General features: G+C 46.6%; 2 protein-coding genes across 2 annotated transcripts in view; one reads left to right on the top strand and one right to left on the bottom strand.

Annotated features, from left to right (window-relative positions):
• Window positions 1–22462, bottom strand: part of LOC122379716 — a 36885-nt gene extending 14423 nt beyond the window's left edge. The window contains exon 1 of the mRNA XM_043362121.1: window positions 22293–22462. The gene's annotated coding sequence lies outside the window, so the exon portion shown is untranslated. The remainder of the gene's footprint in view (window positions 1–22292) is intronic.
• Window positions 18540–20224, top strand: LOC122379718. The gene is made up of 3 exons (XM_043362123.1): window positions 18540–18705; window positions 19014–19277; window positions 19617–20224. Exons 1-3 carry the CDS (start codon window positions 18657–18659, stop codon window positions 19913–19915), a joined length of 612 nt encoding a protein of 203 aa, XP_043218058.1. The 5' UTR covers window positions 18540–18656; the 3' UTR covers window positions 19916–20224.
• Window positions 22463–27067: the final 4605 nt, after the last annotated feature.

Below are 27067 nucleotides of genomic sequence, written 5' to 3'. Positions count from 1 at the left end.
ATTTGCACATCATTCCATCCGCGATTGTTGGACATTTGAATATATAAAAATAATATCACCGTCACTCAAACCTATTCCACATATCCGCCGCTTCTTTTGATGCACCGTTTCGGCACGTGTCCGGAGGTGCCTCACAGCCCGTTTTCATCTTCAGCGTCCAGACTGTCGGCAAAGCCTTGCATTGTGCTCTTCAGCTCCAAAAGTGATGCGACTTAAGTCTTCCTCAGCTCTGCGAGAGCTACTGACCGAAACCAGAAGGCTAGCGGTGACAGATCGGGGCCTCGCGCTGGCCAGGGGCGGGCGGTGAGGCAGCTGATTATTCGGCCCGGGAACGGAACTTCTGGTCCAGCCAGTTCTTGGTGGCTACAGCCGTTACAGTGGTTGTTTCTGATAAATTGGGGGCTTGGCTATTTCTGATGTTGAAATAAGCTTCTTGTTATCTTAAAAGGCCCTAAAAAAGACCCTGACCTTTTCAACGATTTCCGCCGAGAGGTGGGGGCGACCCGCCTTTTTTTGGACTGGAACCGGCATCAAAGGAACCCTTTTAAACCTCTCAAGAAGCCCTTTGAAACTTTTATAATCTGGGTCGTAGCGAGGTGAGAGAGTGAAACGTTTCCTGAAAAGTCGGCGTACGGTTTCAATGCTTCTGATAGCACCAAATGTAAGTGTAATCCACCGCTCCCGTTGCGGTGTAAATAACCTGTTCTTGTTCTGTATAAGGAAAAAAAAACGACTAATAACTTTGGCCTCCTGCCCTCGCTCCGTATGAGTGTAAAATATATCTTAAGTGGCCAAAGCATAAATGTCCAAAAATTTGCAACAAAGCCACGTGCGCAACCACGTGCTTTGCGTATTTTATATATTTTTAATAAGCATTTTCTTTTTGACACTTTTAGTGAAACACCCTGTACGTCAACAATCTTTACCAGCTTTGTGATGGGTCGGTCCAGGACAGAACTCTTCGTCTTGACACGTACCGAGCGCACCAGACCATCACGACTCTTTCGTACCTGTTCTACTCTTCGAAGTGGCCATTGTCCCCGGGGTACGGAGTTATCGATCAATAGCACGATGTCTCCAGGAGTCAGGTTAGGTCTCGAACGCGTCAATGGCCCGGGTCTTGTTTGAAGCAGTGGTATATATTCCCTTCGCCATCTAAGCCAGAACTGATTCGATAGGTACTGAGCTTGCTTCCACATTTTTCGACCGATCAATTCGTCGCCAGTGCATAAACAAATCTGGTCTGCTGATTTTCCCTGAAGAAGAAGGATATGATTTGGTGTCAGCGGCTCTAGATCACGGTGGTCAGCTGATACCGGGGTGAGAGGTCGATTATTCATGATGGCTTCAATTTCACACATAAGCGTTTGCAGTGTTTCGTCTGTCAGTGGTTGGAGGTCGATGAGTGCGTCCAGTATCTTTCTGACGCTTCTGATGAGCCGTTCCCACGCTCCCCCAAACCTAGATGCCCCTGGCGGATTCAGCTTCCATTGAATGCCCTTTTTTGACATATCATCCTCCAAGCGATTTCGATCGTTCAGCAATGCCTTTAGTTCCTTCCTCAGTTCTTCCTTGGCACCAACAAAGTTTCTACCTTGATCAGATATGATTGTTCGAATTTGCCCCCTGCGTGACATGAAACGCCGAAGAGCGCAGATGAACGAGTCTGTTGATAAGCTCTCTATAATTTCCAAATGAACAGCTCGAATGGACATGCACGTGAAAATTACACCGTACTTCTTTAGCTGACCTCTTCCCCGTTTTACGTAAAACGGACCGAAACAATCGACTCCCGTTACCGAAAAAGGAGCCTGACGAAATTGTAGCCTCTCGTCCGGAAGATCGGCCATTTTCTGTGACTCTGGTGGGCGGAGTCGTCGCCGACATGCAATGCAATCGTTTTAAAACCCTCCTCACTTCAGCATTGGCTCTCAATACCCAAAATTTCCTCCTCAAATCGGATAGAACGTGGTGACGTCCTTCGTGACCAGCGATTTCATGTGTATGCCGTATAATTAACTCAGTAGTTCTGGTCTTGCTGGGAAGGATGATTGGATGCTTGCTTTCACGGTCAATATAATTGGAGCGAGTGAGTCTGCCTCCTACACGAATAAGCCCATTTTCCAGATATGGGCTCAATCGAGATAACTTACTTATCTTGTATACGTGTTCACCGAGTGTCGAGTGAGAGACATCGTACGTCGTGTGGGAACGCAATGAGCTGGACAGCTTTATATATCGCACTCTCTGCGTTTTGGATGTCTTGCAGAGTCAGTCTCATTGACTCTGACCGTCCGCTCGATCTGGGCTCATTTACCTTCAGTGCCGCTTTAACTTTCAGAATCCAAGCGACACCTCGCACCAGTCCCGTCCATGACGAATAATGTTCCGACAGCCGACTTACTGGATCTATATCTGGCTGCCTTTGAGTCGTTAAGGCGACTGACACCTTCTTGAATTCCAGATCCGTGGGCGGTAAGCTGTCCTCTTTAGGCTGAGCAGGCAATGAGTTCGACCATAGGAAACATGGACCGCGCCTCCACATCTCATTGTCTAGGAACGCTTCATCCTTCTGTCCACGAATTATGACGTCCGCTGGATTGTGAGCCGACGGCACGTACTTCCACTGCTGAACTGAAGATCCATCGTGTATGATAGACAGTCGATTTGCCACAAATACCTGAAACCTTGCTGTTACATTTCGGATGTATTTAAGAACAGTAGTGCTGTCCGTCCAAAAATGTACAGCCATAATCGGGACACTCAGTGCGCGTTCCAACGTAAAGTTCGTTTTGACAGCTAGCGCGGCCGCACAGAGCTCTAAGCGAGGAATACTGATACTCTTCAGGGGTGCCACGTGGGACTTGCTCATGAGCAAGGAGCAAGACATGACATCGCCATGCCTGTCCACTTGCCTTACATAAGCTGCCACACCATAACTCTTCTCGCTAGCATCCGTAAAATAATGTAATTCCAATGCAGTGTCTTCCTTAGTTGCTTTGAAACATCGGGGTACTCGGAATTTCGTTAGTATTTCTAGCTCACACAACCATAACTTCCAAGCCTTCTGAAAGTCGTATGGAATATCGCTATCCCAATCTATCTTCAAGCGTGATAACTCCTGAAGAAGCAATCGCCCTCGCATAACGAATGGCGACGCCAGCCCGAGCGGGTCATATACCCCTGAGATCACAGATAATAGTCCCCTCCTTGTCAATGGCCTGTCTTGAAACGCGCTAACGTCGACCTTGAAGCCCAGTGTGTCGGCTTCAACATCCCAATGTACGCCAAGAGCGCGCTCGGCCGGGAGTTGATCGATTCCGAGCCTGATTTCCTTCACCTTTTTCGAGCGATGATCTAGGGGAATCGTCTCCAACACCGACGAACGATTGCTCACGAACTTGGTTAAAGTAAATCCGCCCAAGTCACAAAGCTGCCGAAGATCTCGTATTAGATCAATTGCTTCTTTTTCCGATTTTACAGATTTTAAACAGTCATCAACGTAAAAGTTGTCAAAAATAGTTTGCGCTGCTTCCGTTTGGAATATGTTGCCAAAATCGTCAGCCGTTCTGCGTAAAGCGTAGTTGGCGCAGCTGGGGGAAGACGTTGCGCCAAAAATGTGCACCGTCATTCTATATACTCTTGGGGGCGTGTTTTCATCACCATTGGGCCACCACAAAAATCTCAAATAATCTCTATCGGCTTCTGGGACATTAACTTGCAAAAACATTTCAGATACGTCCGCTGTGAAGGCTATCTCTTCCTGTCTGAATCGGAGCAACACGTCCATCAAAGAGTTGGTTAATTCTGGACCCTGTGCCAGAACGTCATTCAGACATATATTGGTGTACCTTGCGGCGCAGTCGAAAACGATTCTTACTTTATCTGGCTTCTGCGAGTGATAAACCCCATGATGTGGTAGATACCAGCGAGGACCTTGTCCCATTCGATAATCAGGGTTCTTATGAACTCTCTCCGCATAGCCTTTACTTATGAGTTCTCTCATTTGTCTCTTGTAGTCTTCCGCAAAAGATGCACACTTCTTAAATTTAGTCTTCAGAGTCTCGAGCCTCTTCCGTGCTACCCCGTAATTATTTGAAAGCATCGGCTTGTCGCTACTGAATGGGAGGCCGATCTCGTATCTACCTTCACGCCGCCGGCATGTTGTAGCCACCTTTTTTAGCCAAAGCCCGTCCTCCACAGATGATGCCGTCCGAGAGTCTGCTAAATTATCTCCTATCTCTTGTCCATTCATTACGTTCCTCACCAGTATATTACTGACCCTCATCGATGCTCTCTGCTTCCGTGCTCCACCAACGATCCATCCATACCTAGTACGAATGGCGTAGGGCCCTCCATTTTTACTCGGTATAACTTCCAGAGGCTCCATGGCATACCCACAATCATTGCCGAGTAGTAAACCAACTTCAGTTTTGCCATCGTACAGTGTGATGTCACTCTGCGCCAAATAGTCCCACGAACTTAAATCATTAACTTGAACGACGTCATCTTCCGACACTGGAATATGGTCCAATGTAAACAATGGGGGGAGGTCTACAGGATAACTGCGGTCTTCATTGGTCATGCGTAATCCTTGAACTACGTATCCTTCAAGTTGGCGTTCACGATCCACGGTGGTAAGATTTAAAGCGATGCGATTCCTCCTCACAACACCCAATTGTTCGAAAAGTTTCCCCGAACAGAATGAATGTGTACTTCCCGAGTCGAGAAAGGCGCTTGTCCGTAATTCCTTATTTCCAAATTTCACCAATACAGAAACGATCGGCAATTTAGCTCCCATGTGACATAACTGATCTGCCGACAAATGACATGATGTAATAGCGCTTGGCTTTACTTCTCGGGAATCCTTTTGGATGTGTAGAACCGTAGGATGCTTTCCCTGACAAATGCGACATGTTTGGCGATTGCGACAATTTTTACTAATATGCCCTTTGCCTAGACACCCAAAGCAAAGCCCTTGTTTCAATATAAAGTTCTTCCGTTCATCTGGCTCCCAGCGCAAAAACTCCGGACACTCATGAATCGGATGTCCTTGCGCACATACCTCGCATCCACCGGCTGAAACTGTGGATTTAAGGCTATCAAGAGGTCTTGTTCCGGAGTGAGAGGGTAAAGCCGACGAAGAGGATGCTGCCAACGAAGCATACATCTGACTATCAAATTGTTGACCGTAAGATGGATTCATATTGATTCGTACTTCTCGTTCTAATAATTTTACCAGGTCGGCAAAGGTCGCGATGCGGGTTTCTTCGTATTCGATTCGGTCGACCAGAGGCCGCCAACGATCCTTTATCGACGGGTTCAGTTTATCTAAAATCGTTCGTATCGTTTTCGAATCGATTTCGTTAATCCCTTGTGGCATAGCCTTCAACGCATTCCAAGTGCCTCTCAGAAATATCACAAACTTGTCTAAATCATCGGTTTCGGATCTGATAGATGGCCACAAAACAATTTTTTCGATCATATAAGCCACCGTTTGAACAACATTTCCGTAGCGCTCTTGAAGGAGTCGTCGCGCTTCAGCATAGCCTTCCCCGGGCGGCATATACAAACAGGACGAAACAATGTCCTTTGGCTTCCCAATTGTGTACTGATCTAAATAATACAATTTTTCTTCTTCATCTTCAACTCTACAAGCAATTTTGGCATCAAATCCCCGTATAAAGTTGGTGTATAGAGTAGGGTCCCCGTTAAACGGCTGGAGCTGTAATGTAGGCAGTTGCATCTTTCTGACCAGCTCGATACTTGACCTCTCTATGGATGGACCTTGTCTCGCAGTGGGGTTTTCGTGTAGATTCGGTTCGGCTGGTTGGAATTCGGTTTTTATTTCAGTCGGTTTCGTCGAAAGTCCGCCTCGATCATCGTAATCGTTTCGTTCGTTCGTCATTAGATTTTCGTCGTACTTCTTTCGACTGAATATTTCAAAAACCCCTTCCTTCGCCCTGGCTTGTTCCAACTGCAGCTTAAGTTCCATTTCCTCTTTTCGCTGTCTAATTTTGGTTTCGGCGTCTTCGAGAGCATGCAGTTCTTCCATAACTGCCAGCTTGGCCGCCAAGCCCGCCCTTATGGCAGCTTCACGAATGCGTTCAGAATTTGCGTACGATTGGGAGGAGACAGATAAATGGTCCACCTCCCCTTCACTGCCACAGCTACTAACACTTCTTGATCTTCCAGACATAATTTACTTACTTTAGGACCTGGTAGGTTCGAGTTTACAGTTACCGGTTACAACTACTTTACGTTACCCTTACTTCGAACGTCGAAACGAACTTTGTTACTGTTTCAGCTCTTGTCCTAATTGTCAACACCGCAATCAAAAACAATCTGAAAATACTGTATTGCTGGTAACAAAGGTTTCGGACAGACAAGGCTGAAATTTAAGTAGGTAATACCTTATGAAACCCAACGAGGTCACGATAAATTAAGCCACGTCCAAAAGCGCACTTGACATAACTTGACAGTTCGTAGTTTCGTACGATCTTGATTTTTCGTTTCGTTTCCTTCGTTATGTTCAGTTCAGTTCGTTCGTCCGTTTCTTATCGTTTCTTATTCAACTTAAACAAAAATAAGTCTAACTAAACTTAAAATTCGAAAAACAGTAAAAAGACGTAGATAATATTGGTAACCCAAATTCAAATTTATATGGATGTCTCACGTGACGAGCCTTCTTTCGCACTAACCACTTGCAAATGACTGTTCGGCATTTACATCCAAAAATAGCTGTTTTTACGAAAAGTGTTTTTCGACAATAACTTTCGACTACAAAAAGCCACGACATTTCTATTGCCAGAATCGTGTTCCTCTCGCCGAGACGCGTCGAATGAATTATAATTTGACCTTGAAAGGTCAACTTGAAAATTTGACCTCAGGTCAAGGTCATGACCTGACCGGAAAGGGTCATGTTGCATATCAGTCGATGTGTCTCAACAAGACAAACACAATGAGACCATCCCCAGCGTCCATTCTCTTTCCAATCGCGAGTTATTGGCAAAAAATCTGTTTGTAGCCTCAAATGACCTCGGATGACCTTTCTAGAGGCTATCAGCAAAAATGACACCTAGGTCATCACGGGTGGTCCAAATCATTGTGATTCTGAAATATTTGGACTGTTCCTATGCGCACACACGGATCTAGAGGCATTTTCATTTTTCTCCATTGACTTGTAATGGAAAGGTCACGCCACTGACCTGACCTTAGGTCACGGATATAAAAAATCCGAGATAAACAAATTGTAGGCGCCCATAACAGCATGCAATCCAACAAGTTTAAAACCTTTCTGACAAACACTGCAGGCTGGACATGATTGCAAACTTTTTTAGGCTTGGTCAGTTAACTTGACCTGGTGACTTGACCTGACATGACCTGGGGTAAAAAAATTCAACATTTTCCAAAATTGATGTACCAAAAGCTACCCCAAGCGGCGCGGCGCTACGCTCCGTGGTTTTTTATTCACACACAAAAAACGCGACAGGGTAGTACCATATGCCCCCCCCCCCCACTGCCTGGGGCGAAGGTTAAAGCTGTTTCTGGATATGTTCTCAGATTTGACCTAGAGTCAACGGTTAGGCCTCCAAAGGGCAAAAATTCAAAGTTTGACGTTTTGGCGGAGCAGGTTACTCTGCAATAGCTCTTGACACCAAACTTGTATTACATTGACTTTAGAGGCAATGCGTTTTTCTCGTCGAGACATGTTGAATGGAAAACGTCAACTTCAAAGTTTAACCTCAGCTGCAGGTCACAGAAAAGGTCATGCTTCATATCAATCGATTCGTATAGCTGAGCTGAACTGATCCGTAGTGTTTTCAGCGCTCTAGCATCTTTCTATCTCGAGTAATTGCAAAAAAAAAAAACTTTTGGGGACGTTTCATGACCAAAGACGACATCAGGAGCATATACGGAGTCACGGGTGCAACTTCCCGATTCAATATGTCATGTTTACCTATATCTCGAGGCTGGGAAGTGTTTGATCTGACCTTATGTCACCGACATCGAAATTCCGAAATTCCGAGATATACGAATTGCTGTTACTGATTCCTTCATGAAATATCCGGAAATCAAACCTCTAGGGTATAAAGTGTATGGAACGAGAGAATATTTCTTTTTTATAGACATGGACACGTTACTTGATCTAGTGACCTGACCTTTATCCTTAAGAGGCGTGGATTAAAAAAAAAGTCACACTCAATGCGAATTTGATGCATCATAAGCTACATAAAATTTCGTGGCGCTGCTGTGGCACAGCTTCCTCTACAAACGCGGGTCTGTTGAATTAGTCACTTACAAATTCAATTTATTATTTATCAAGGAAGCACTCTGTTGGCATTGATCCTAAGGTTAATATATGTGAGGTCAAAGTAAGGTCAGGTGAGCGCACAAAAGGCAAAGAAAGATAAGAAAGGTGAGTGTGTAGGTTTTATGACACCTTTTATTATTATCTTTTTACAATTGTCAATAACAACTTTTTTTGTTTCTGGTGATCAACAATGGGCTCCGCCACTGGGGGCAGGGGTGAAGTCGTGAGGGTCCGGAGTCCGGACCCCCAATACTAATGCTTCCGTAATGCAGTATAATGTATAAAGGTGTGCATTTTTTTGCTTGGAACCCCAATCCTGAGACCGTAGCGGAGCTCCTGTGACCAATAACCTTCGGTCACATAAAGGATACCTGGCAAAGACGCTTTTGATCATCTCATTTTATGTGCCTTTTTTATAGCTCCATTAGCTCACGAGAAATAAGTACTGAGCATAATTTTCCAAGAAGGTCAAATGACGAAAGACCTAATATATCAAGATATTTCGAAAAGATTTGGCATGAGGGACTGCTAGCAAAATGTGATAAAGAATTTGGTATAAGAGGTGCACAACTTGATTGGCTAAACTCTTATCTAAGTGACAGGAGACAAGTAGTCCAGCTAGGCCAAACTACGTCCACCCAGCGTAAGTTATCCGCAGGAGTGCCACAGGGATCCATCCTAGGCCCACTGCTGGCCATAATGTATCTAAATGGGCTCAGTAGCGTTACCAACAATGACATGCTATTTTTTGCGACAGCTCCTTACATGCCAGTCACAATGTTAATAATTTTCATGAATTTGAAAAATCACTGCAAATCGACTTAAATCGCATCAAACGCTATGGAGACGACTGGATAATAACATTTAATGCTACAAAAACAGTCCAACAAACGCTTAGTAACAAAAAAAAACACACATTCCAAGCCTGGAATTTGGCGGTTCACCAGTTCCCATTCGCGATTCCCACAAACATCTTGGAGTAACAATCTCAACTGATCTGAGATTCAAGTCTCACGTCAACAACATCCTAACAAAATTTTACCGCACGATGAGTCCTCTCTTCCCAATAGCATCTCTACTTCCACGACAAATCTTACTTGAAATCTATCAAATGTATGTCCAGCCCCATCTCGACTACTGCGACTCAATATTTGATTGCCATCTGACAGCATTTGACAAGTCCCGACTAGATAAAGCACAGAACAGGGCGGCACGCCTCATCACTGACACACCTCGAAGGACGTCTACAGCGGGCCTCCGGAAAGAGCTGGGCTGGACCTCACTAGTAGACAGACGTCGGGCCCACAAAATGCAACTCTATCACAAGATAGCATTAGATGATCGTGTTCCGGACTTTATAAAAGACATCATACCCAAAACGAGAAACCTAGAGATAGAGAGAAATCTGCGATGCACACAGTCCACTCAACGCACCATCCCAGCAGTCCGCTCAGCTTCCTACGCGAGATCTATCATCCCAACAACAACAAGAATCTGGAACGAACTACCCAACGACTTACGAGCCGAGCACAGCCAAAAATTCTTCAAAAAGAGGCTGTATGCATATGCCGGTATAAACATGTCACATAGCTCCTACCTAAGCACAGGTTCCAAAATTGGAAACCGGCTTCACACCCGACTCAGGCTTAATTCATCAGATCTTAATGACCACAGATTCAAATTGGGGAAAAGTGATTCAGCCAAGTGCAGATGTGGTGCTGCTACAGAAAACAACGAGCATTTCCTCCTTATCTGTCCACTCTTACGCACAGAACGAGAAGAATTGCTCGAAAGGTTAACTGAAATTATCAGTGAGAACTTTCAAAACATTCCTCGGAAAAAGAAAATAGAAACACTGCTAAATGGGCCTTCGCGAGTTATGAAGGTTACCCGCCATGACACCGCCATGGCCGTCCAGAGCTATATACTCAAAACGCGGAGATTTGCCTGCTAGAACTAGGAGCAGCACTTCCATTTCGGAATACATAGCAATGGCACGAGTAGGGGCGGGGACAGGCGCTTCGGCCAAGGCAGGGTCGACTTCGCTATGTTAATATTGACATTTTGATTAAGATCAGTAGTGATTAGTAGTGTTCGATTAGAAGTGTTATTGTCTGCTTTCTACGTGTTTCGAGCGGCGTCTCGTTTTAACCCTCGCCCGCAAACGGCGATCTGCCACCTTCGCCCATGCAGGGGGGGGGGGGGGGTGGTGCGACCCCCCCCTTGGCGTTTGAAAACGGAGCGTCGTAGAGCTTAGCGGAAAAGACCAACGGATTGCTCTCGCCGAGATCTCGCGATTGGTGGTATATTTTTTGGTCCTAGGTCAACATTTGACCTACTTTTGACCGGTCAAAGGTCAAATTTTCGGAAAAATAGACTTTTTTCAACTTTCCGCGGCGATTACGGCAAAACGGTGGGAGATATTGACTTGAAACTTTCACTATCGTGTTTCTTGATCAATTCTCTATCGTTTGGTATGTATTTCGTTTCCCTAGCTCTAAAAATGGCGCGTTGGGAGCGCCGGAAGTCGGCAAGGTCACAGTCGGCGGCAGAAATTCGAAAAATCAAAATTTAAATTTTTGAAATCTGATTGTATTTTTGGATTTGGAAGGTCCATTTGCTCCCTATAGAAGCTAATATTGCTGCATATTCCCATTGAGGTGACAAGAATTAGCAAAATAGTGGTTCGGGCGCTTTTCAAAAATAGTACCGGACGCTGTTCCTCTTGTGACGTCATAGCTCCGTGACCTGACCTGACCCGGTCAAGTTTCTTATACCATATGATAGCCAATACTTGCCCCAACATGCATGGGAAGTTTCATCACGATCCATCAACCGATGTCCGTACCACCGGCAGGAAACCTCGGGCGTTGGCACTCAGTTTGTGAAAATCCGGCCGGAGGCTGTTCCCTTTGTGACGTCATAACTCCGTGACCTGACATGACCCGGTCAATTTTTTTTTTATCAAAAGATGCGCAAGGTTTGCCCCATAAAGTACCCAAAATTTGGCGGCGCTGCGCGCCGCCGTTTTTGCACTATTTCCGAAAAACCTCAGGGGGGGTTGCACCAACCCCCCCCCCCTACATGGGCGAGGGTTAAGCGCCATAGCGCTTCTACGCCAATCGTAATGTTTCGACAAGTGTGAATATTGATGCTCAAATAAATCATCTCTCTCTCTCTCTCTCTCTCTCTCTCTCTCTCTCTCTCTCTCTCTCTCTCTCTCTCTCTCTCTCTCTCTCTCTCTCTCTCTCTCTCTCTCTCTCTCTTTCTCTCTCTCTCTCTCTCTCTCTTTCTCTCTCTCTCTCTCTCTCTCTCTCTCTCTCTCTCTCTCTCTCTCTCTCTCTCTCTCTCTCTCTCTCTCTCTCTCTCTCTCTCTCTCTCTCTCTCTCTCTCTCTCTCTCTCTCTCTCTCTCTCTCTCTCTCTCTCTCTCTCTCTCACACCTTTGATCACTTTGTTTGCTTCAACTGACGTGTTTTTTACATCTGAATACAGGCATTCTGTATGATTTTGAATAAACGTGTTGGCCACCTCGTGCTGCTGGCGGCTGCGAAGCCCCGATAATGAGTTCGAGGGGTTACTGTTATTCCACAACTCTGTTTCAAAATGTGTTATTACTTTAGCACAACGAAGCGTTGCTGCTGTCTATCAGGTGTCGTCGGTGTTCCCCTTCCATCTCTCAAACGCTGCTGTTTGTCAAAACGGTGCTGACATCCGGGAGGTGCAGAGTGGGGCGCCAAGGGTTGCTCGGCACCGACCTTTGGCCCATGACCGGAGCGACCCTGACGGGACGGGGGCACCGTCATGAGCTGACAGCAGAAGGATCTGAGCCCTGCGCCACGGACTCGCGCGAACGACCCACGCACCAGAGGCCGGTCGTCAGGCGATCATACTGCGCCACGTGCGCGGAAGCTGCACGGCACCAGAGTGACATTTTGATAGGCACTTCATGGCACCATATCCGTATATTTTGCGATATAAACGACACTTGGTACTTATGTAATATGGTAACTGTGATGTCCAATGTGCAGTTCTGTGTGAGGAATAATTTGTTCAAAGCGCCCAACCCTGAACCCTAAACCTTCGTTACCCTGAAGTTCCCTGCATATCCGACCTTCCTGAATTAGTTGCCATCTTTACTCAGGTCATATGAGCTATGAAGAAAAACTAAATGCTTGCATCCGCTTAGCCAAATTAAACGAATTGTTAACTTGGCAAAAAAGCGAGATATCGATCTGAAATTTGGTATGTATATAGAAAAGCACAGGGACTATCATATATTCCGTTTTTTTCGAAATTCGGATTTTTTTTTGATTTTAATGAGTTTTCCTAAAAAAAAATAATTTTTGAATTTTTTGGGGTCATAAACCCAAAACTTCGAACATCCGAGATAGCAGTTTTGTAGCGCCGCTTTTTATCTACTACACTATATAAAGAACTTTGAAATTGCTTGGTAACTGTAAATTTGGTGAGCGTTTCAAGATTGCATGTTTTTTGCTCATTTTTGCTCGAACATGACCTCAGTTTGACCTCAATAACTCCTGACCTAAGGTGACCTAAGACTTGAAATTCGGTGTGAAGGTGTCAAATTGATGCCCGGGAAGGTACTGAAAATTTTCTTGCTATTCAGGAAAACCACAGGGGGGGGGCAAAATGCCCCCCCCCCCAACGGGGCGAGGGTTATTAAATCACTCAATCACCATATTCCTTGCCGACGCCATTCAGTCTGTTCTAAAATATCCCAAGTTGCCACGATAATGTCATTTCCAGCAATTATATTTAATTTAACCCGGCAGGCGGTGGGCCTCCCAGCCACCTTCCGCGCGGTGGGGGGGGGGGCATTTTTTTGCCCCCCTCGTATCTCCGAAACTACTGGACGGATCCATAAAATTCAAACGGCGTTCGATAGCCCTGTCAAATTTGTTGAGCGAAACCAATTTTCATTGACCTCGGGGTCACCGATGACGTCACAGGTCAGGTCAAAGATAAAATGTTTCACCGTTCACGGGGCTTCTAGGGAAAGCGCTATAACACCGAGTAAAACGCATTTTGTCGAAAATCAGTGATAAGGCGTCAGTTTCTAGTACATATTTTGCTATTAGAGGTCACTGGTCATACCAGGTCAGGTCACAGGTCAGGTCACCAAAGGTCACCAAGGGTCATCACATGAACCCAACTTTACTAAGGTTGTGCGATGCATGTTTTATGGCCAGTTTTTCATTTCCAACTCAATGGTATTTGTTATGAGACCATCAGGTACGGTTTAGGTCACTTTCTTGTGGAGGTCAGGTCAAGGTCAGGTCAAAAAAGGTCAAATTTCAAAGTTGATATTTTTGCATAAAATGGGTATCGATTCGATGCAGCTCGTCACGGGGAGTCTAATGGTGGTCTTTCCTCTGCGCTACGAGGTCTAGAATTGCTAAAAAATTGAGTTAGAAAATTTGACGTCATCAATTTTGAACAGTTTTTTCGCTAAAACTTGGCAAAAAAAGAGGTATTGATCTCAAATTTGGTATGTAGATAGAAGGCGGTAGGGACTATCACATATATTTCAGTTTTTTCGAAATTCAAAAAACCTTTTGGATTTTTCGGCTATTATATTCAAAAAATCTATTTTCTTATTTTTGGGGGTCAAAACCCCAAAAAAATCGAAAAACCGAAATAGCAGTTTTGTAGCCCTTTTGATTCCACACCTTTTATGTTGGAATATTTTTCTGTATCTCTAAAGCTGTAGACCTGACAGCTCTTCCCGCGAAACCTTTTTTTGGGTCGAAAATGGCAAAAATGACGTCACTCTGACGTCATTAGCGGCCAACCTATCATAGCCTTTGGAAAAAGTTTTTTGGTACTGAATGTTTGGTGACGATCGGCGCAGCGGTTCTCGAGATATATCGAAAAACTAAGGGGGGGGGGGGGGGCAAAAAATGCCCCCCCTCCCACTGCCTGGAAGGTTAATTAAAAACAGTAGGTTAACACCAGCCTGGAGTGGTATACTGTACCGCAACACGTCAGTCTGGGTTGGCATACTGCACCGCAACGCACCAGTCTACTGTACCGGAGGGGCATTCCACGTCAAGTGAGACAAAAAATGACCATTTTGAACCTCACCTCCTCCGATTTTTGCGAAACTTTGTGAAACTACTCATCTATATGTGAAAAGAAGGGAGACATGTTTTTGTAAAGATATGACGTCACGTTTCAGAGATACACGTCATCAAATATTGACTTAGGCAAGGCACATTATCATCTCTAAAGCGTCATAACCATTGAAGTTTTAGACATATCACCATGAGACAAAGTGTGAAATGGAGGAAATAGACCAGGCTTTAATTTGAGGATAACAATATTGACGTAATAGGCTAATTAATGAACTAAATTAAAAATCAAAAATAAATTTTGATTTTCTGAAAAATGGGTACCCTTAATTTTGCTGATTTTTACATATTTTATTCTCCCATACATTAGCTACATCATATAAAAAATCCAGAATGGGCCGACGTCTACGTAACTGTCTTTTGGTCTTCGTAATGTCTGGCACTCGCGTGTTTCGTTTTAGCAACCAAGGAGAGGCGCTACCCGAGATGCTTCTCTCTACCCTAAACCAAAGCAAACCTACTGTTAACGCCAGACCCCTTGAGACCCTAATTTTTCGCGATTACTTTTAAATGCGTGAAGGAATTTCAACCAAGCTCAGGACATGGCCGTTTCAAGACAGGCCGAAACTTTTACAATTTAGATATTTTATCGCCATTTCAATATTTCAGGCACTTGTCATTGACTCGTAATGTTAACTGTTTTTCCATCCTGGATAGAGGCTTTCTACGTCATATGACATTAGGCTCCGCCCACGACTGCGGCATTGACCCGTGCCCATCAGCGACCTCTGTGCAAACGACACCCCTGCCATCTGTGAAGGACTATGAATTTCGCTGACGCTTCACGTGCTATGAGTCAATTGCAGCAGACGGTCAAGTAAATGTTAGGCTCTTGTTGACTCTTGTATATAGGACCAAGAGGACCATCACTCCTCAACCTACTACTCAGTCGTGCTTCGAACAAACGTTAACGATTCCTAACAAATACGATTTTCGATGTAGGGTATCTGTTTGAAATACGAGCGAGCCGTATGATGTGAAGCTCAGGCAATTAACTTATTATTGCGTTGTTCGATGGTTGCATAGCGATGTACAAATCGGCAGCTACTTGGTGACATCCGACATCCCATTATCGCATTATCTGCAACGCCGTAGGCTTTAAATACAGGTGAATATTTCCTAACCTTATGTCAGTTATATGCCATCTGCCCGTCATATGCAGCTTATAAAAATATATATATATATATATATATATATATATATATATATATATATATATATATATATATATATATATATATATATATATATATATATATATATATATATATATATATATATATATATATATATATATATATATATATATATATCAGCGAACATATCAGCATTGTAGAAGCAATGCGCATTGAGCATTTATGACTCCTTAGTCATCATGTCGCTCTCTGGGCACTGTCAGCCAAGACGCTACGCACAACTCCGCCGGCTTTCGGCACCGCTCGACCGTCGCCCGTCCCCGCTCCCCGCCACAGCGAGAGTGACCGCGCGCCGGCCCGAAACCGCCGCAGGCCAAGACCACAGAGGCGGGGCTTAGCTGTGACGTCATAACGTATCACAGACTGACTGGTGATAGCCTCTACACACCGGATGAAAATCTTGCTCGAAATTTAACATTACGAGTCAATGACAAGTGCCTGAAATATTGAAATGGCGATAAAATATCTAAATTGTAAAAGTTTCGGCTTGTCTTGAAACGGCCATGTCCTGAGCTTGGTTGAAATTCCTTCACGCATTTAAAAGTAATCGCGAAAAATTAGGGTCTCAAGGGGTCTGGCGTTAACAGTAGCCTGACCTGACGTGACCTGACCTAATCTAACACGCGTAAATATGTACAGCCCTCACGGCAGTTGCCGACTGGCCAAATGCTACCCAAATGCCCGGAGAATGCAATTGGGCATTCTCCGGGCAACGCCTCTCTTTGGTTGCAAAAAGGAAATATGCCTGACTCTCCCAGCGCTAGGGGAGAAAGGCCCGGTTTAGCCAAAAAAGGTATTAAAAAAAAACGGAATTTGAATTGTAGGTGGGGCGGTGGGGAACTTTATCGTGTGCCAATTTCATGGCCCTAGATCAATATCTTCAAGATCAAATGAGGCTAATCGTGATGAAATTTGCTATAGTGACTATTTTGCGTTTATACGCCCATAGCTCTAAGAGTTACCGGCCGATTTTCCTATTTCTTCCTTTATACGACATTTGTAGTGTTATGAGAATCTCTAGTTAATCTAACCATGAATTTGGCAGTTAGTGGCGTGCTAAGAGTAAGAAGATGTCGCCGGCAAAGACGGGGATCGGCCGACGCGGGAAACGTTTCAGCCACAGATTGTGTTTGCACCCTAATAATTCAATTTTTACCAGTTGATTTTCGTATTTATTTTAACATTAGATTGCCTGTACATTTTTAAGCCTTCACACAAAATTTGACACGAATCGATCATAATCAGCGGTAAGAAGCGCAGTGCAAAGATGGAACCGTCCCGCGCCGGCACAGTCTACCATTCAGGCGGCAACGGCCGGCGCCGGCCGCCGCGCCGCTCCGGCAAGATGTTTGACTTTACACCGTTATTACTAGAAAAGTTGTGGACCGATTTACCTATTGCTTGCACGGGAGGATTTTCAATTCAATTCTGGACAGATGCTGAAAGTTTGGCGTTAATATAATAATTATGGCGTGAGTTACTGGCGAAAAACAGGTGGGGTTCGCGAAATCAGCCCCCTCCATCGCCCGTGCTACGTTGCACTACTTGTTGCTATATCATCCAAAGTTATCGTTGGCCCACTCTAATTTTCTCAGCACGTATGCCTTACGTGTAGTGGAAGACAATATCTAAATTTGAGCAAAATCGAAGGGTACCCATTTTTCACAAATTAGATTTTAAGAAATTAATTCAAAATAAGATAAATTCAAAATCACCAAAAAATGTGAAAATTGCCAAATATAACTAGCATAACTCCTTGTGTACACGTTTCAGTTTGTTTGAAATTAATAGCTTCAAAAAAGTTGAAGCTATAGATCTTTCAAGATTGCAATACACGTCCAATTCTGCTAAAAAAGCAGAAGTTTAGCGGCTTGTATCTCTGTAGCCCGAGGGCATATGACAAAATCCTTTGACCCTCAGAGGTTTCACCCAATAGCCAACAAGTATACCAAGTTTGAACAAAATCGCAGAGGTGGCCGATTTTGGCTGTCCCGGTTGACATGGAATGCCCCCGCAACAAACCAGTCTGGAGTGGTATACTGTACCGCAACACACCAGTCTGGAGCAGTATATTGTACCGCAACGCACCAGCCTGGAGTGGTATGCTGTACCGCAACGCACCAGCCTGGAGTGGTAGGTATGCTGTAACGCAACACACCAGCCTGGAGTGGTGTTAAACATTGGTATTCGTGCTTTACTCAATACTCAGTCTTACACTCTATACTAGCATACGTTTTTATCATTCTTATTATTAATTCATTATTATCAGATTAATATTATTAGTGTTATTGTTAATGTTATTACTATATCATTATCATTACTTTTTGTATACGAAATATTATCTAAATCTAAATGTGGAATCATTTGCATGCTACTGTAGTTATCGCTTATTTGGTATTTTGAACCGAAGCATAAATAATTCATGCTGAATACATGCCATTGATACATGACTCATCGCTGGTGTGCTACTTCTATAATTATGTGGCAATCTAGATTACTATGTACACAAATAAAGACATGGTGTGGCAGGAACAAAACTCAGACCTTGAATAATCAAGGTGATGCAAATCAAGACCCTCGTCTTCATAATCGTCTAAAACTAAAACTCACAATGAAGCTACTAAATGCAACCTAGGCATTTGCCACAGTGACTACCCATGACACGCAATGTTTCATTGCCGAAGTGTTGAGTGTTTTCACACAAAAGCACCTAACCGTGCCACCCGCGGAAGTTTGCCCCAGGCTGACCTTTCCGGTGACCCGAGGGGCCCATCGCTTGGTGTGGATTCGTCACCATTGTCTGATGGACAACTGCAGTGGGGAGGGGAGGGGAGGGCGGGCCCCGGTCCCCAGAACCCAGGGTGCCGGGTCGAGGCGTGGGTGCCGGCTACCCACAGTGACCGGCTGGGGCGCCCGGCGGCCCCTAAAAGGCCGTCGGTCGGCCGGCGCCGCACTACACGGGGCCTGTCGCGTCCACTGACCGCACGGCCACCATGGTGTCTCCACGGATTCTGCTGGCCTGGGCCGCCGTCGGCATCGCCGGTGAGCGGGAAGATGGGCGTTTTTCTGCGTACATCACTAGTGTGAAAATAGTGCACCAATCTGTAATTTGTTGATAAGAAATCACATAAAAAGGCATCATGAACATGCTTATCATGCTGTACATTGCCGTCCTGCAAATCTAGCATCACGCAACATGTTGATTGCCATAGCATCATAGCGGTAATTATGTCTACCTACTGCTGACCTTCTGTTGTTCGCATACCCTTTTCATTCGTTGCGGCACGGGAAGCGCTGACGTATATCATAATACCCTCTCATTTATTCCCCTGTTCCATTGCTCGTCGCAGTTCTAAGCTCGCCGACTCTGTGCGCGCCGGTGCCGCCTCCCTGCGACCTCAAAATCAAGTCCAAGGTGGGTCAGGCAGCGGTCACCAAGGGCGGCGCTGCGGTCTCCACCACCGGCTCCAGCGGCGGCACTGGCACCGTCCACTGCGTGGTCGTCGGGCCCAACAAGATCGTGAAGAAGGCGGCCGTCGGTAACACGGGGGTGACCGGCGCCGGAGCTACCGCCGGCGACGGCATCCTGACAAATCTGGTCAAAGGTGTCACAGGTGCGTCCTATACCTACAAGCTGACACCTATGGTGTTTCGATTTTCATATTGTGATGTGTACTGTTTTAGCAGAAGACTTCGATTAACAGCCAACTCACTTCTTAGCTGGCTCCTTTGCTGGCTATGAGAATATTTACCAGCGCTCATATGCCTTTCTAATACCTTTTCAGGATCAGCGGATTTAAATTCAGCATTATCTTTTAAAATGTCATAAACAAATAAGCAAATGAGCACCGCAATAAACAAGTTTGAGATAGAGTACACACAGGATGCTGACCATTTTCTACCATTTTTCTACCTATTTTATCATTATACCATTTTTACCATTTTCTTCGCAGAGGTGAAAACTACCAAAGACGGCACTAAGGTGAAGACCAAGACGGCTGGCAAAGCCGGCACCGGTGGAACGGCCACCATCGTCCAGGGCGCAGACGCCAACGGAGGCGTCACAGAAAAGTCAATCAAGGTCGACCACTTCCTGACCGATGACTTTGAGGTGATCAAGATCAAGGAGAAGAAGCAGGGCACGGCCACCTCCTCTAGCGGCCACAAGGGCTCCGGAATCGGTGACAGTCTGCTGAAGGTGGTCAACGAGGCCGAGACCGAACTCAAGCTGAAGGGACTGAAGCTGGATTAGGGCACTGGGAGCAGATGATCGGGAGAATTCGTCTCCATCTGTCCTGACGCAGGGACCTACGATGCAGGGCATTGGCCAAAGCTAACCACCAACAGATGGCTTAGGGTGTGAAGAACAAGTGCCAAGCACATTGCTGTGGCACTTCGGTGTCTGATTTTTCAAAGCTGATACAGCTTATTTTCTGATCGAGAATGGTCACTGATGAACTTCATCTGTAGATGCATGTGATGTTGATTAAGTATTTTTACGCGTACAATATACCGCAATATGTATATTGCACTGTCTCAAATAAAGTCAAATGCCATCTTTGATAATGTTTAGAATGGGTTTCCTAATTGTTTGGCTTGGCGTTACAGCGGGGCACAGACCTAGAGCTTTGTACAAGCAAAAGCGAGCCTTTGTTCCGTTACTACGAGTAGATATGTACCCAATTTCGAAGTTGAAGGCTAACAAAGTCGCTTATAGGGACGGCGAATCACCCCGTCCGAGTCTAGTTATTTATACGGGCCATTGACCCTCGACAGGGCGGTAGTCCAATCGTAATACATCGAGTGGGGGGGGGAGGGAGGAGGAAGGGGGGAGAGGGATAGGTGTACATACATGCATTTTTTATTTACGACATGAGGTAGGGCCGGTAGGGGTGCCGGTAAAAACGCAGCCTTTATCTCGGCTCCTGGTCCATGTGGTGACTAGCTGTATGATGCCTTGGAAGGGTCGTTAGGAATAGGGGAGAGCGGGGCCAGTTGAAACACGGGGTCAGATGAAACATGGCTTTATTTTCAACAGTATGCAACATATGGCGTTGCCGACACCACTGCGCATCCGCGCTCGACCACTTCCTTTGTCAACGGCGTTTGGGCGGCAAACGGACGGTAATTTTGATTTGACACTTGTTTTTGTGTTTTTGAGGGGCGTTTGGGAGAAATCGTTTTTATGAATATTTTGTGATATCTCATATACCTTTGTTTGCTGAAAGAAGAACTCCTGGCTCCGGAATAACACTTTATTTGGCCCTTCATTCAGCATGATGCCGTCCCTCCAGCTCGTTTGACAGGTGCTTTACGGCGCGTGCGAGATGGCGGGAGCGGATGGGGTCAATTGAAACGCTTCTCTGAGGGTCAGTTGAAACAGGGCCACAGGCCGTTTCAATGGACCCCGGTGACCTTTGCAATGGTTATTGTTCAGGGGCTGTAAACATTAAAGGAAATAGTCCACCTTTGAAATGAGCTTTTAAACTGAAATAGTAGTTTAATAGAGCTCAATTTTTGACCCCTTTTTCTCCAGCCTTTTGCTTGAAAGCACACTATAGCCTGAGATATTTCTCATTTTCCTCATCCGCCCATTTTACCATAGTCTATGTACTTTATGTCACCTATTATGAGGAACTTTGCACTTTTAGCTTTCCAACGACCTATTGAATGTAGCATTTGGAAAAGTAAACCGGACAAAATATCTCCTTAAGAAAGTGGCCTTAAAGAGGAAAACATCCCATTGTTAAGGATAGGTGCAATTGACCCCATGGGCTGGTTCAATTGACCCTCGCATCGGGGTCATTTGAAACGGGTGTAGAGCTGTTTTATAAGCGTGCGTTTGGCAGCAAAATATGTTTGAAACATAATTTTACATATCTTAAAATAAAGCCAAAAGAGCATATTTTTTCATGGCATTGTGCATTTTTCGATATGACAACTAGATCTCGCTGTGCATGTCAATATATAAAAAGTGGTTCAACTGGCCCCGCTCTCCCCTAGTTACGAAAGTACCCAGGTTATATTTAGGACAGGTGAAAGGTACGACCATCAGAGCTCATCAAAGTTCAACATTTCCCAACTTTGAGGTTTATAGAAAAATTGTTTCAATATCTTGTGTATAGCGCAAGCTACACTATCACAGGGAAATATTCAATACCCTCATTATTTTCTTATATGTTGGGGTATTTTTATGCTTGACCTCCAGGGATAAAAACAAAATAGATGCATTTCTGGAAATATATGCAATACGTTTTATATAAAGCTTGCACATAAGATTTGACAGCAATTGCCTCGTTGAGACGGAATGATTCATTCATAATTTAACTTCAAAAGTCAGTTTTGGAGTTTTACTCCAGTCCAAGGTCATAGCCTGGCCGCAAAGTTTGCCTTGCATATCAGCCGATCCAAAAAGTTGAGCCTGACCATATGTAGCCAGGAGCCTGCCACTAATAGGGTCAAGTTGTTTTAGTTGTTTGATCAAATTCTATGAGAATTAACTGTTGAAAAACTGCTGCCAATCTTTTATGACACCTCATCTGACCTGCAAGGTAGGAACAATATGGCACGGGTCGGGTGCAATATTTGAATTCTGGTTAATAGCAAGGCGAAGGCATTGCTTGGGATACTTGGTAGTTTTGCTGCTGCTTGCGGCGACGCCGGCTCCTGCTCCGTACGCCCGGACACGCCCTGGTCCGGAGGCCGGTCGCTCCGGCTATCCAGCCGGAGATGCGCAGCTGCCGCGACACGTAGCACAGACCCGGCCCGCCCGTCCGCGGCCGGCCGCGGAGCGCACTGGCCGGCCGGTGACCTCGTTCGCGCCGGCGGCTGGGCAGAGGGCGGAGGACAGAGGCGCGTCCAGCTCTACCCGGCGAGGGGTGAGAAGCCGCAAGCGCGGCTCCAGAGGAGGCCAGCTATGGAGGACGCGACCACGCTCGGAGCAACTGTATGTGGCCGCGATTAACGTGCAGTCGATGAAGCCACATCTACTGGAACTACGCTACGATATCGAACAACATGGTTTTGACTCTATTTCACTGAGTGAGACGTGGCTTAAGCCAGCCACACCCAACCGACTGATTCCCGTCCCCGGTTATCGTATTCTACGGAATGACAGGCCGGACGGACGTGGATACGGCGGAGTCGCTGTGCTGGTGCGCGACGCCCTCGATGTGACGGTGATTGACAGCCCGGACTGTCAAACTGAGGGATCTATGCTGGAGACACTATGGGTCCAGATCCGCGTGGGCAAGCGGAAGGCGATGCTGTGCTCTCTGTACAGACCTCCAGTACAGACAACTGCTCGCATCTCTGCCGACCTAGACGAGCTGGAGCGGCAGGTGCAGCATATCCTGACCCGGCACAGCGGACTCATACTCATGACCGGCGACGTCAACATCAACATGGACGACAACAACAATAGCACCGCATCCAACAGGTTCAGGGAGCTGCTCTCCACCTACTCACTGCAGCAGCATATTCGTGGTCCAACCTACGAGCCGTCGGGATCCACAATCGACGTGATCTGCAGCAACGGCAGTGTTGTGCGCTCTGGGACACTTCACTGCGACTTCAGCCCTCACCGGTGGACGCGAGCGATCGTGACGGTGCCGACCTTTCGACCGGTGCACTGTAGCCTTACGGCAAGGTGCTGGCGTAAACTAGACGTAGTTGAGGCTGGCAGGCTCCTGGAGAGCTCCGACTGGACTCCAGTGTTTGAGAGTGCCGACCCAGAGGCGCAGTGGGACTATTTTGTTAGTGTGACATTGCCGATTATTGACAGGCTCGCTCCTGCCAAGCGCTCCAGGGCTCGCAATCCCACCGCTCCGCCTGTGACCGACGCTACGAAGGAGCTGATGAGCCGGCGGCGCTCCGCTCTCCGTGACGGTGACAGGGCACTCTACAAGGACCTGAACCGTCGTGTCAAGGCAGCCATCCGCCGAGACACCAGCGAGGAGCTACAACGGCGCATCGCGGCAGCGGGACGGAGCTCGCTGTGGCGCACCATCCGGCCTGTGATCTCGGCTAAGCAGCCATCCAGGCCTATGCCCACTGCCGACGCCGACACGATGAACAATTACTTCGCGAGTGTTGGTACGCAGACCGCTCGCCAGGTGGACTCATCCGGGCCGGAGCTGCCGGTGCGCCTGCCGCGCGTGACTACCGGCCGGTTTACGGTGCACACGGTGACGCCGGAGAGACTGGCGATGACAGTGGCGCAGATGAGCAACAGCTCAGCATCTGGTGCAGACGGTCTGTGTGTTCGGTTCGTGAAGCTGTGCATGCCGTACATCTGTCATGTACTCACCCATATTGTGAATTCCAGTCTGGCTTCCCACACCGTGCCTGGTTCTTGGAAACTTACTTACATTCATCCTATCCAAAAGACACCCAAATCCACTGAGACATCCAACTACCGCCCTATCTCTATTCTCCCAACCATAGCCAAGATAACCGAGCGTATTGTGTACGAGCAGCTGTACACGTACTTTACAACCCACCACTTATTCCCATCCTGCCAGCATGGGTTCAGGACATTGCACTCTACCGACACGGCGCTGTTAACCATGACCGACCGCATATTCGAGGCGATGGACAGCCGACAGGTGGCGCTACTATGCCTGTTAGACATGTCGAAATGCTTTGATGTGATCCCGCATGACCGTCTGCTCATCAAGCTACAGCAGTATAATGTGGACACACGCTGGTTCGACAGCTATCTGGCAGACCACTACCAACAGGTTGTCATTTGCTCGCCCGAGAGAGGTCGCACGCTCTCCCAGCCGTTGTTAAACCCCATTGGAACCTACCAGGGGTCCGCCTTGGGGCCCCTCTTGTATACCATCTACGCGGCAGACATGCCCCTGTACCTGGACGCAGACGTCGCGCACGACAGGTGCTTAGTGCAATATGCCGACGATGTACAGATGGCGGTGTTTGGGAGTCCCCGAGATAGTGGCGCGATGGTCCGCAACTTAGAGTTAGATCTGGCAGCTCTATCACTTTGGTTTCGGAAAAATGGACTTAAGGTGAATGCGAACAAAACCCAGCTCATTGTCATGGGCACTGGACCGAACCTCCGTGCGATGCCCGAGATACAGGTGGAGTTCATGGGCGCCACTATTACGGAATCGAGCACGGTCAAAAACCTAGGCGTGATTTTCGACCGGAGTATGACGTTCTCGGCGCATGTCAGCGATGTGGTGCGGCGCTGTACTGGCTTACTCAGTGGACTGAGCCACAGCAGACACGCCCTCCCCCAAAACACGCTCATCACCATTGTACAGTCGCTCGTGCTATCCGCCATACGATACTGTATTAGTGTGTACGGTGTATGCGGCATCACCCAGACAGCTCGGCTGCAGAAGCTGCTGAACTTTGGCGCACGTGTCATCTCGGGACGTCGGAAATACGACCATATTAGTGACGTACTGAGGGACCTGAGGTGGATGTCAGCCGCCAACATGTACAGGTACCACTCGATGACCCTGTTGAAGCAGATGCTGTCCACCGGCCAGCCAGAGCAACTGCACGGCAGTCTGGTGACACGCGGTGATATTCACCACCGTGACACCAGGCAGGCCGGCCAGCTCCACAGGCCCGCGATACGCTCTGAGTCTGGCCGCCGGCGGTTTCTGTTCGCCGCCGTCGCGGAGTATAATACCCTGCCGCAATGTCTCCGAGATATGGGACCGCGGCAGTTTAGAGCAAACCTCCGAGATCACCTGATAACAAACCAGTATAGCAGCGGTTAGCTGGCTGTCGGACGCAGACTGAATGGAATGTTATGTGAGTGCGTGTGTTTTTATCATCTCTCCCGTCATCATGACATGTCAATCATAATAGCCATGAGTCCATGGAACGATTGCGCAATGTGAATACAATACAATACAATTTTGAATATGCCTTTTGTTCCAAAGACGTGCAGCTATGTTTTCTCCAAGGACTTGAAGTGGAGGAGTCGCAAAATAGTTCTAACGTCACATCATATAGATATGCAGATTCCGAGACATGCATTATAGCAACTCTCACCACAATCCGCGATTTCACGGTGGCTAATGTTTGAGAGTGGGAGTTGAGCAGATCCCCAACCGTTCTACCTTGACGAGAATGCATAGTATGATGGTATCCAATTTCATGGTCGTAGGTCATTCGGTGATATACCAGGTCAGGTCTGATTCTGAAGAAATTCTGAAGAAAATCTGGAGCTGCTAAAACGTTTTAACCCTCGCCGGCCGAGGGGGGGGGGGCGGGTGTCGGTCGCCCCCAATAGGGTTTTTTTTTTCGCGATAGCTCCGAACACGCTGGCGATAGAGAGCTGAAACTTGGCATGGCCCTTAATTCAAGCCGGATCTTTTGACACCAACTGCATTTTCGGGTCAGGTCAGGTCACTGACCTATGACGTCATAAGCGAACCTCTTATGACGTCATAGGTCATAAGAGGTTCGGAATGAGGCACGGCCTTCAGATGTCGCAACTTCGCAACGCCCTCAATGCCAGAGGAGCTTTCACAGGGAATGAAACTTCCAGATTCTAATATCCATTATGAGTCTCACAGCTTGTATATCTCGGATTTTTCCTAAAGTTCACATGAAGTCAGGTCATTTTTGTGACCTCACCATAAAAGTCAATGGGGAAAAAATGAAAACTGCTATTCTGGCACCGGGAACGATCTCCGACTATCTCAATCACACAGAACCGTGATTTGGTGCACTCCTTGTAAGGTTAGATGCGTTACTTTTGCAATGTTGACCTTGCGTGACGTCATTTATGACGTCATTAGGGTCATATTAGTTTTTCGTCAATAACTCCCGATCAAATTGAGCTAACGAGTCAGGAAGCCACCACTGGACTCAGAAAGACCTGCCGAATCCAATGATATGCGACATGGCCTATTTCGACTAATTTCGTGACCTAGGGGTTCTGACCTGACCGTGACCTAAGGTCAACACCCTAAGTTGACCTCACCCTAATAAAAAGTATGTCATTCGAAGCGCCTGAGCGAGGCGAACACGATGCTGCCAAAATCGCATCTCTGCGGCCGTTTTTTGCGAAGTTATTCACCAAAAACGGAACCGTACTTTGGGGCACTTGGCCTGACTTCAGAGGTCACCGGTTGACCCAGGACCTTAAAATCGGGATCAATCTCTGCGTCTCGTAACAGCGCATACGCTCGTTTTTTCTGCGACGCGCTAGCTCCACCAGGGGCGAAACGGTGAGGGGGGTCGTACACCCCCTCTCGGCCGGCGTGTATGTAGTCTGTAGAAAACCAACAGGTCCGGCGAGGGTTTAAGTGGCCAGTGGGTGTTACATGTAATTTTTTTGTATTTTTTTATTCTTAATTCTCTCCGTTTTATTCACCAATCATGTATCTATGCATCTGATTCTGGACATTGTTTTTTA

This window comes from Amphibalanus amphitrite, unplaced genomic scaffold (assembly GCF_019059575.1).
Source record: "Amphibalanus amphitrite isolate SeventyFive unplaced genomic scaffold, NRLGWU_Aamphi_draft 000083F_arrow, whole genome shotgun sequence".
Taxonomy (NCBI): domain Eukaryota; kingdom Metazoa; phylum Arthropoda; class Thecostraca; order Balanomorpha; family Balanidae; genus Amphibalanus; species Amphibalanus amphitrite.
Note: the sequence above shows the minus strand (reverse complement) of the source record. Positions and strands in the feature narration are given on the sequence as shown.

Excerpts from the sequence above, each read along its gene's own strand:
- LOC122379718 (XM_043362123.1), top strand. The coding sequence starts at position 18,657 with ATGGTGTCTCCACGGATTCTGCTGGCCTGGGCCGCCGTCGGCATCGCC. Across the intron at positions 18,706-19,013 it reads GGCCGCCGTCGGCATCGCCG|TTCTAAGCTCGCCGACTCTG; the intron begins GTGAGCGGGAAG and ends TGCTCGTCGCAG. Across the intron at positions 19,278-19,616 it reads TCTGGTCAAAGGTGTCACAG|AGGTGAAAACTACCAAAGAC; the intron begins GTGCGTCCTATA and ends TTTTCTTCGCAG.